General features: G+C 42.0%; 1 protein-coding gene across 1 annotated transcript in view; it reads left to right on the forward strand.

Moving 5' to 3' along the window:
- GNAQ (G protein subunit alpha q) overlaps positions 1 to 12,001 on the forward strand; it is a 215,548-nt gene that overhangs the window by 146,753 nt on the left and 56,794 nt on the right. Inside the window, exon 4 of the mRNA XM_019517425.1 lies at positions 187 to 316. Coding sequence (XP_019372970.1) covers positions 187 to 316 — 130 coding nt within the window. The remainder of the gene's footprint in view (positions 1 to 186; positions 317 to 12,001) is intronic.

Consider the following 12,001-nt stretch of genomic DNA (forward strand, 5'->3'; position numbering starts at 1 on the left):
ATACTGGTCTTAAAAAAGAAATACAACCTATCTGTCCCACAAAACACATACTGTTACTTTTAAATACTAATGGAAAGACTTAAAAAAACCTTTTCTGTTTCCAATGAAATTAATTACATAAATGGATACATATTGATTTTTTAAAGCTTTTTTCCTGGAATTAATGTGGATTTTTTAACCTTGCAGAATGGTGGATGTAGGAGGGCAACGATCAGAGAGAAGAAAATGGATACATTGTTTTGAAAATGTCACATCTATCATGTTTCTAGTAGCCCTTAGTGAATATGATCAAGTACTTGTGGAGTCAGACAATGAGGTAAGTACTGACTTGAGCCTTGCAGTTGATTAAAACTTAAGCTCATGATTTTGTGAACTACAGTAGAGAGCTGTGACGTTCACATGTTTAGTTGGCAGTTAAGTCGGCGATCAGGTAAAGAACTACAATGTCAAATAATACTTGGTGCTTATCATTTAACCTCCAAGAAGCTATCTGTTCATAAATCAATGCCAGGATTAGGGATAGAAAGATAGGTCAGTCCCAAATATTTTCCATGCAGTAGCACACAACTTCAGGTTATAGAGGCAGCTATAATGTAGAGATCAAACAGTTAATCTTCAAATAAGGTTGTATAAAATGATCCCCTGTCGAGATGATCTGTGGAGCCAAGCAGTTTTGTGCTGCAATAAAGCATAGTTGAGTACAAAGATATGACTTATTGTAGTTATTTGTTCAGGAGATGTTGGCCTAGAGAGCCCTGAAGATAGTATTAGTAAGGTGAGTGGTTACAATGATCTTACATGTTAGATTAGGCAAATGAAATGCAAAAAAAGGACCTAGATGGTCTCTTCTTTGCTATTACAAATCCTGAAATACTGGGGGAGGTTAACAATGTATTGGTTTCAGTGAATGTTATAGACTGGCTTATTTTCAGCTGTTCGCATGGAAAATAATTAAAGACGGGAAAAAGTACCTAATGATAGATAGATCAGCAGGCAAAACACACCAAGAACTAGTTTAACAGTCTTCACATGCATTTGCTACATTTTGTGACAATTTTACAGGGTAATGAGATAATTTACTGTTTGGAAATATTTCCTTTTTTAAAATGGAAACTTTCAATTACCCGTCAAAATCTAGTAGTGTGTGCCAGAACAGTTCTAGCCAGTCTTTAGTCATTAAAAGAAATAATTTGAAAAAGCAAATTAGTTTAATACCTTTTATCACTATAAATGGTAGTAAATGGCATACATAGCAAAATAAGATTCATGATCATAGCTTTTCTATGATCATCTTAGTTTTTTAGAGTCCAGTCTCAAGAGTCACACAAGGCCTTGGAAAATTCATTTATAATTTTTAAAAAGGTTCCTGTTCCATTTTTAATGCATCAACCACCTTAAAAATACATTCTGAAAGTTATTTCAGTTGAATAGGTTTGATGGGTATTCAGATATCTAATTTATTATAGGCTCTTATAAATACAAGACATGAATAGACAGTTCTTATAAATACAAGACCTAAATGCATCTTTTCATTTTACTTATATTCAGTGTTTCTGTTCCTTTCATTTGGCTTCCTATCAGCAAATTCTTGTTTTTCTTTACAAAACAAATACTTTTTATATTTATTTTTATTAATGCAGTTCTCTTAATTTAATTACTGTACCAGTGATATTTTGATTTACCAAAGCTTAAGTCTGGGACATAGACTCAAAATAAAGGATACAAGAATAATGACAGTTCAGAAACATAAAACATTGTGCTGCTTCAGGGGCTACAGGCAGCATCCTCTCTACCCTGAAAAACGGATGTACGTTCTTCATATGTACCTTAAATAGTGCTGATGTGCCTGTGTCCACCCCAGCATTGTGGTGAATATAAGTCAAAGTGTGTTTGGCTAATCTCTTTATGATAGAGAACTTTTTAAAACCTCACCTTTGTGATTTTGCATCTGCGATATAATTAAGGGAACACCAGGTTTTACGTGGGATGATGGTAGATACGGATGTAAGCTAAGGGACGTTCCTCACAGAGAGGACTTATTAATATTACATGATATAGCTTCTGTCTTAAGAGAACAAAGCATGATTGAATTTAATTTGGGTGGTAGTGGGAGGCTACATGAAAAGTCTGTTGTGTGAATTTTAGCAGAGGACTGCAGAGAAGTCTTTTGGATGATTGTTTTTTTCCGATCTAGTTATGTGCAGTAATATGGGAGACCTTTCTGTTATATTGAACATGGTATTCAAACGTACATACTAAGAAATAAGCTGGTGCTTTTTTTTTATATCTTGAAATAAGCTGGTGCTTTTTTCATTTTGTCTGACCTTACATGAGTTTGGTCCTATAATTTAGAAAGCTAGACAGGTACAAAAAAACCCAAATATAAACTGAACTTGGCCTTTATTCAGACCAAACCGCAACCATTTTTGAGTTATGCAAACATTCACCTTTTTGTTTCTGTTTCTTCTTGGCATTATCTTTTTGCAGCCAGAGACTAGAAACTGAAGTATCGAGTGCATGCTAATTATGTGCAGTAATAGCACTTTCATGACATAGCTGAAACTAGAAAACACTGAAAGTCACGTAACAGGGAGGAAGTTATCAGAGGTATAAACCTGATTTCAGAGCACAGAGGGTTTGAGTACATTTCATGTCTGTGAAAACTGAACTTCCACACTTGCTGAATTTTGCTGCTCCTCAGTATACTTTTATCCATTTCAAAGCAATTGGGAAATTGAAGTTGCTTAAAGTATAGCTGGTCTGACTTTAGGTAGCTTAGTGCTAAAATTATGGACAGATGATCAGATTAAAGAACATTAACATGGGATGGAACTCACTGGAGAACTGATAGACTAAGGACAGAAATTATACATAAACTGGTTTAAGTGATCAGAAACTGGTTTAAACCTGTAACAGAACGTAAGTTTAGTGCGCATAAACAAGTTTCAAAATGGCCAAAACTAAGATAAGCCTGGTTGAATGTAGTATAAGATGTAACTGATTTAGGTCAAACCAGTTTATGGAACTTCTGTCCCATACTCCTTCCTGGTTCAAGTTAAATCACAGTCCCCCAGCATGCTTTGCAGGCCTGGACTGGGCTGTGCTGTCTGCTGGAGCAGAGCAGGGTTGGCCTCTCCCCTCTGCTCTCTAGCTGGAGCAGTGATGGCTGGCTGAAAACGGGGTGGGTGTGCTGGGGACACAACCCGATCTGCCTGGGGGAGGGGGTGGGGTGCAGAGCAGCCCCTGCCAGACTTTTCCCCACTGGAATGGAGGGGGTGTGGGACAGCAGGTTAAGGCAGAGGAAGATTAAACCCCCTTGCCTCCCCTTTCCCACTGGCAGGCACCCCAGCTGGGGTCTTCCTGCAGAGGCTGATTAAGATTCATTAGGGCCTACCCCCTCCCCCCCATCAATGGGCCAGTCCTCACCCTGACCCACGCCTTGCCCTGCAGCTGTGGGCTCCATCCCTGGCTGGCACACCAGGAGCAGCATCAAGAGTGGGACGTGCTGCCCCGCAGGCCACGGCCACCCCTGCCCACAGGTCCACCCTGGAGCTGGAGCCCAGGCTTGGTCGTGCAGGACCCCACACAATATTGCCCCACAGCCAGGTGGTGCCGAGCTGCAGAGCTGCTGCCTGCCAGGTGCATGCAGCATTGACCAAACTGCAGGGATGGCCCCTCACCCTGCATCAGCTGAGTCCAGCTGCAGAGGCATCTGGCAAATATGCAGGATTGTGGCTGGCCCCAGGCTGGGAACTGGCTGTGCTGAGGCAGCCCCACTGCCGGCAGGTCCCAGCCATGCAGTGTGCCCAGCTCCGCTCCTTGCTGCCAGCAGCTCTGGCCACTCCCAGGGCGCCAGCACAGTTGCAACCCACACTCCACCCAGCACCTGGCAGCCATGGCCCGCTGTGTCCTACCAAGCTACCCTGCTTCTCGCCCCTGCCTACCCTTCAGGCATCCTAGGGCACCTGGGCCTGGGCCCAGCTGGCCCATGAGTTAATCTGCCTGTGTCTGCTCAGCTGTTGCCCCTTGCTTGTGGCTCAGCAGAGCCTGGGCCCCCGGAGCCTCCCTCCCAGTCAGAGGGTGATTGTGCTGCTCCTTCCCAGCTGTCAGGATCAGGGTTTTGCTTGGGGCAATCCAGGAGCAAAGGCCAGATTGGGGGGAGGGAGGGAAGCAAAATGGCCCCAAGCCCAAGTTGGGGTCACACACAGAGGGATCACGGTGGTGGTGGCTCTATCCTGGATGTGAGCCCTACCAAGCAGAGGGACCCAGGCTGGGGTGGGGCAGGAGAAGCAGCTCAAGTGTGTCTGCGCTAGCCCAAGCCAGAGCCATGCTGAGCATGCAGCTCCTGCCTGGCAGCCCCTTCTACCTGCTGGAGAGCAGCACCCAAGCTGACCCCTCCTGTGCATAGCACAAGCTCTCCCCTTCAGCCCCGAGCACTATTACCTGCATCCCCTGGGCTGCCAGGCACAGAGCTGGGCACACCCTGCTCACTGTTCCTGTACCTGGCGGCAGCAGCACAACATGGCCTCGTGTACCAAGTGTGGGGTGCTACCCCTACAGCTCCCCCATTGCCATCTGCCTGCCCAGTGGCTAACCGCAATTTCGTGGCACGGGCAGCACCTACCAGTATGGCCAGGGTGGGTCCCCCTGACAGCAGCAGCAGCAGGGAAGCCATGGAGGTAGCGCCCTTTGTCCGGCAGTATAAGGGGCTGTGCTGTTCTACTGCCACCGGGTAGGAGAGCAGTGAACAGAGTGCACCCAGCTTGGCACCTGGCAGAAGAGAATGGGAAAGGAAGGAAGAGACTGTGCAAGTAAGCACAGAGGTAAAGGGAGGAGAAGGGAAAATTCTTACCTGCTTGAGGGACTTCAAAAAAGTCTCTCACTGCTGTTCCTGCAGCATGATCTGCCCACCCTGGTATAGCGGGGGAGACCAGGAGCTGGTGTACAGGCATCCCTGCAGCGCAGGTTACTGATTCCATACCTCCTTTTCTGAAATCCTGGGTAAACTCATGTTCTTCACCTTTCTTGAGAGGTTTTGGAAGGAAAGGATCTTTTAGGGCACAACTGCATCTTCGGAAGCAGGTTTGTCAAAGATTTGATTAGTAGTGGGATTAGCATGGTCTTGGCTGCTTATAAATATGTTGCTTCTGTAAATGCCATTCCCATTACTGACGAGCATATTTCTATTCTGGACCCCCCCAGTGATTGTAGCCAAATACCTCTTGTGTGACATGGAGTATTTGCTTTTCCATGTCATGCCTTTTGTCCATTGTATTCAAGTCAGAGAGATGCTGTTGTGTACAATCTTTTAGAAGTACATCTTTAAAACCTGTGCAATGTGACTGAAAAATGTTCCTCATTTGTAATGAGAACAGTTACTGGAACCAAAATCCTTTGTTAATTCCTACAATTCTTATCCTGAACATACTTCAGCTCCTAATTTTTCCGGAAAAATTCAATATAAAGTTGTTTTAATTATTTAAGGTTTCTCTTTAAAAACTTTGGAGGTAAAAGCTGCAAAATTCCTTGGTGTTTTGAAGCTTGTTTTTTCCCAAGAATTTACTAGGCACATTAATGCCAATGAAAATAAACTTCTGATTTGTTGTAGTTTTTGTTTTGAAATATGTTCATAACTTTAATTCAAACCAGTCTTTCTGTTTTCAACTTATGTATATGGGACTTGTTCCAGTAGGCTTAGGCCTATATTCCTGTAGACCTGGGATGAAGCCAGCATGGCTCAGACTTTAGCACCAGATTGAGAAGTTTAGATTCTCCTTCAATGGGCTTCACTTTCCCTCACCTATAAGAAATGTTCAAATTAAAGTGAGGAATGTAATTAAATCCTAGGGTATCAGTTTCAAGAAAGGATGCCCACTTTATGTCATCCTTTCAATGCTTCTGAAGCTGCAGAGCTCTCCAGAAACAGCTGAAGTAAAGTTCGGTTTGTGAGGGGAACAGGAATGGAGCAGCCATAACAATTAGGTAGATGTTCCCTGTGGGCTACTGAATCCAGGTCAATGCAAAGGGATATCTGCGATTACACTGGTGTCTGTTGACCATGGAACTGGGGTAGGAGCAAGACATGGCTGTTATCACAAGAGGTATTTCAGCTTCAGTTGCAGCAGCTCTTTTCATTGCTACAGGACAAATTGTGTGTGGTTGCTTGTCATTATTGGTTTGTCCTGCTGTGGAGGGATAGAGCATGCTGCACCCCATCTCCTGAAAGGATAAATTTCTGGGAGTTTAGAGAAACATTTGTTTTTGTGAGACACTGTGCCTCCCACAGCTCCTGGTAGGACAGCATGCAAGTGAATAGTGGGGTCAGATAGTCCAACTTTAATTACTTCACCCCTGATCCTGTACGGCATGGAATGCCCCCAATTCCCTTTTGACTTCAGTTCAGATTGAACGTATTCAGTACCTTAAACCAGGGGTCATGAACTTATGGCCATGGACCAGATATATCCTTGGAAGATATCTGGACAGAAGGGGTTGGTCTCACAGGGTGCCTATACATGTGCAGCAAGGCTTCTCCAGTGCACTGTAATTACAGCACATCGGGGAGACTTGATTAAACAAGATTTCTGGAGCATGGTAATTACTGCACTCCAGCGCTACATGTATCAGCTCCCCCATGATGAAAAATGGCAGCTGGGCCACTTTAACTAAAGCTCATTCAATAAGCTTTGGTTAAAGCACCCCGCCTGCCATTTTTCAGCACAAGGACACTGATACAGGTGACACTCCAGATGCTTTAATTCGAGCGGCTCTAAAACACCCCCCACCCATCTCCCACAGAGTACAAACACCCACAGAATTGTGCAATGCCACCTCTCTGCTACTCAGCGCTCCCCTCTGCTGCAGAGCCTGCCACAGTGCATCAGTGCATACCATCAGTGCATACCTTGGCTGCTGAGGGGCAGGGATCTCACTTCCAGCTGATTGGAGCCCAGGGGAAGGGCAGAGACTTCCAGCATGCAGTGACAGCCTGGGTGTAAGCTCTGGCCCATACAGGCAAAAGGCTGCCCTATACAGTCAAGTATTTTGTTAGGAAATAGTCTGGAACACACTAGTTCTAAGCAATTTAGCCACGGATACCAAGTTTTCCTTTATACACTAAATATATTGGTCAACTTGGATAATTTGGTAGTTATGCCTTATATATAATCAGCAAGTTTTCCTTGACATCTGCAATATTCCCTACACTCCCCTATTTTTAGGATACAGAATACTGCAAATACAAACATATTTCTTCATGGTTACCAAAAACATTATCTGAGGCAGTAATGCCTAACTCATCCAGCCCTGCAGCCCATGCGAATGTCGAAGGGCCAGTTTATGGGCCTGGTCTGAAAGACAGAGCTTGGTCCGTGGAGTTCCTCACAGGTCCAGAAATTTTGGTGACAGATGAGCTGTGGCAGCATTAATTGCCTTGGCTCCAGGAACTGCAGCATTTAACACAGCTACTATTCCCCCACTACCAAATTTTCAGATGTGTGAGGTGCCCCACAAGCTGGATGACTTGGCTCCATGGGCTGTATCTTCGTGACCCCTAATCTAAGGTCCTAATATTATCTAAGTATATTATATTTTTACATTGTCCAGTTCATTTGTGACTATTTGTTGTTACTGATGATAATAACACATTTGAGCTGTTAAAGAAAAAAATGATCATATAAATCGGATATTGTAAATTAGAACTTGGTTTAGGTGCTTTAACACAAGTCTGAATAAATATTATGTTGAATTTTTAAAGTTAATCACTGTTCTTGTGTAAAATATTCAAGCTTCCTAGGAGCTTTTCTGGGATCAGGCCAGTAATGATCGCTATCTACATTGAATGATTAGTAATGCAAGGCTTCCTCTAGCTGTATTTAAACCTATTTGACTTTACCATATATAGTAATACCGTGCTCTACAATACTGCTGTGTTTTTTTTCTGATGTCAGGGTACTTTAGTTATGGACACTTCACAAACACATAAGCAGAAGTTTCTGTTACATACATGTTCTTACAAATAATAATTAATAGCATAATTAATAGCAAAATTAAGGAAATGCCCCTCATGCATCAGTAAATTTGCAGATCTAGGTGTACACAAGTCAAGACATTTAAAAACTAAGTTACTTCTATCTTGGGTACAGGTGCTATAATCCAAAGATTACTCAGTAACTATTTAATATATTCCAGTTTTCTTGGGGAAATTTAACTCTGAACCTTGGCTGATAAACATGTAACAGATCAGGGGTAAAGGAACTCAAAGTTAGGTGAATTAAGGTACATTTCTTTCATTCTAGGTAGTCTGTGTGCCAAACCAATGACCACAGTCATTTAGAGTAATCTCAAAGTGATCTAACGTGCATCACCTTCCCCCAAAAAAGGGCAGTAGAAAATACACAGGCCTAATGAATCCATAACCCAGCAATTCCCAAAGGGTGTGCTGCAGCACACTAGGGTGCTGTGAGATCTCCCTGTGTGAGGAGGTAAATGCTTTCCTTCCCCAGCCAGCACCCTATGCCTGCCCCAGCTACTCTGGCTGCATTTGTGACTGCTCTTCTGTGGGGAATGCTGCTGCTGCTGCTATTCCCACCATTTCCCACCCCCATACATCCCCTGTGCAGACCCCCTCATGCTTCCAGCAATGTGTTCTGCTGCAAGTGGATTGGCAGATGCACAGACAAAGCCATACTTTGCAACCCAGCTCATCCCCTCCACTCTCCCACACTCCTGGTGTCAGAAGGAGGAGCTGCGGGGATGGTTGCTAGTACACAAAACCTTGCAGGAGGCCTGACCAAGAGGCAGAGGAAAGAACAGGGCATAGCTGCATGAAGTCCTGTCTCTACTGCTCTTAAGTGACACCAGCTAAATCAATTATTTTTATCTTTTTTAGCCTCAAGACCCTCCCCCCACCACACACACACACACACACACACACACACACACACACACACACACACACACACACACACTCACTCACTCACTCACACACACACTCACTCACTCACTCACTCACTCACTCACTCACTCACTCACTCACTCATCTGAATTTAGAGCTATTTCAGTCATTTTCAACCAGGGTGTCTCCGTTAAAAATATGGAGTCATTTTGTTAACGTATCTCAGCACTGGTATGATTTTCTCTGGGAGGGGAATGGAATATGTTATGGGTTTGAAGAAAAAAATATGTGTATACCTTTTTGGGTGTAAGACTGAAGTGTGTTGCCATTTTTAATCCAGAAAAAAAAGTGTTTTCCAGATATCAAAAGTTTGGGAAACACTGCCATAACTGCATCCCTTATACTGGGAATCAGTGAAAGACTTAAGTGGAAAGTGAGAAGTCCCTCTAGTGACGCTGAAAACCACAGAATCTACTTTTTAATCATATCAAGCTTTTGAACAAAGTTTTAGCCAAGTTGCTATTTCTTGTTGGAGGTTGCATATACACATATACTTCCAGATATGAAGCAGAACTATTCATTGAATTAATCAAGTGCAAAACATTCCAGATTTCTTTTAATTTTTAACATATGCAACCTGTTTCTTTCATGCTTGGATAATTCTGTGACTAGTTGCCAAAAAATAAAATATTCTTTGAGCCATAAACATGATAAATTTCAGTGCAGAATGAAATTGTTTGTGTGTGCGTGTATGTGTGCGCACGCACATGTGTGAAATGTCCAGCTCTCCTTTAAAGAGAGCATCACTAATGTGATACTATGATATAGTCTAATCCTCCTTTGATCTGTTTTCCTCTTAATCCAATTAAAAGATCTGACTCACCACCCTACCAGTGCTCTTGTGTTGCTTTGTTGCACTGTTTTAATGACCTGATTAAACAGTGTGATGTGATTTTGCAGGATGGCCTACTTTCTTTTTCTAATTAGTCCACTGAATTATGTTGCCTCAGGATGTTTTACATTTTATTTACAATATACTTTCACAAAGCAAGCAATGTTTTCTCATGGTTCTCTGTGTTTTTCAGTTATGAATACTGTTTCCTTAATCACCATTTCATATACAGTAAAATATAGGATTTAAATAATTCACAGCATCGTATATGTATGTATACCAACCATATCTCATTATGAAACTCTTTAGAGCTTTTCATTCTTAGAGTTACGTTATAATACAATGCATAATATAATGTAGACTTTCTGATGTAAAACTCTCTGTTTTGTTGTTTATCTTATACATAACAATCGGCATGTTGGAATTCTTAATCAGATGAGGAAACTGACTTGTGAATGTGTCCCTGTATCAGTCCTATGGGGTTTGACTGCTGGAGATAGTCAAGGGTTTTGTCTTCAAGAGCAAGCAAAAGCTTTTGCAGCTACTGGGCAGGGGGAATGTGACACAGAGAATAAAAAGAGGCTTCACTGCTGCTTATATTCAGAAGCTTGTAGACTCTCTCTAATGGCCGTAGCCACTTAGAGGATAAATTCTTAAAATTCTATCCCATTCACTAGGCCATATTACTAATAGTTTGGCTATTTTGCATTCAAAGAAAAACATTAACAGATGCAACACAGTGGCATAAATGTGACTCTTTGTAAGCCCAATGTCACCCCAAAGCCACTGTCATCTCTCCCATTCTATTGAGCGTTGTTTCTTGACAACCTTGATCAGATGGTCAAGTACCTAATCTTTTCATAAAAATATAGAGATTTAAAAAATGTGCAAAGGAAAGTACATGCAAATAGAATTTTTTCTGTTCCAAACAAGTGATATAATCTAGCAACAGTGTTTGGATTTGAAATGGCATTGATTTCATACAGAAGAAAAGACTGGAGGGCTGTTTAAAAGTTAGTGCAGTAATTACACTCCTTAGTTCAACAGTGATTTTCTTCAGAGTTACTAATATAAATGAAGGCAAGGTTTGACCCAGACAATATAATACACTAAAAAATATCATTATGTTAAAGGGGGGAGTGGAGGCGGGGGATGGATACAGACACATGTGGAGGTTTACATTTGTGGACATTTATGATAAACTAATTTATCATTCAAGTTTAACTCCTTTGCTTCCTCTCTCCATTAATTCATTTTTCCCCTGGTGTTAGTCTAACATTCCAAAACTCTGACTTTAAAGAGCTGCAGTTTATACAAAATGAAGGAAAAAACCTTCCAGAAAAAAAAATGTTTTCTTTCCTCCCCTACATGTGAAATGTTCCCTGAAAAATGTATACTGGTCAAGGACTAGTTTCTGACATCAGTGACTTACAGCTTCCTTATGTAAAGAGATCTCATTGCTTTTAGGTTTGATACCTTATACCACAATAGAGCTGGAAATGTAAGTTTTTAATAGCAGTGGGTAAGATTCCCAACTTCCAAATAAAAACCAGCAATCACTCATAGCCATTAAAGTGTATGAGATAACAGGTTTTAAAATTGAAACTATTTTACGTAAAGAAAAGATACTTGGGTCAATTTTATTACCATTGCCTCTTCTTAGTGTCATTCCTGGTAATTTAGGCATGTCTTTAGAAGTGGAGAGAGACCAAAAAAATCTCTGTAAACTATTTAAAAATATTTTTTAAATAATTTGTGGCAAAATATTTAGCATACATAGAATATGTATTTGTGTGGTGCAAAGGTTTTGTGGGCATTTGTTAGGAGTGATATATCTCTAGGTTTTGTCACTTGTGAGGAATGTCGCAATTTCACATTTTCAAGATTTATATTTATACGGGAGAATCCTGCACGTACTTAATATGTAGCTCAGGGGTGGGCAAAATGCGACCCACGCGCTGGATGCAGCCTGCCAGGCAGTTCTATCTGGCCCGCGGGGCCACCCCAGAAATTTAGAAAATTAATATCTGCCCCTGGCTGCCTATCATGCAGCCGTTGATGGCTTGCCAAAACTCAGTAAGCAGCCCTCTGCCTGAAATAATTGCCCGCCCCTGATGTAGCTATATAGCCTCAGCTATGCAGCTCAGCTTTTGGTGGTTGTGCTGACCACTTTGCCATTATGAGGTTGGACTGCATGATTGAAAGCTTGAGAA

This window comes from Gavialis gangeticus, unplaced genomic scaffold, assembly GCF_001723915.1.
Source record: "Gavialis gangeticus isolate Ggan-Ray unplaced genomic scaffold, GavGan_comp1, whole genome shotgun sequence".
Lineage (NCBI taxonomy): Eukaryota > Metazoa > Chordata > Crocodylia > Gavialidae > Gavialis > Gavialis gangeticus.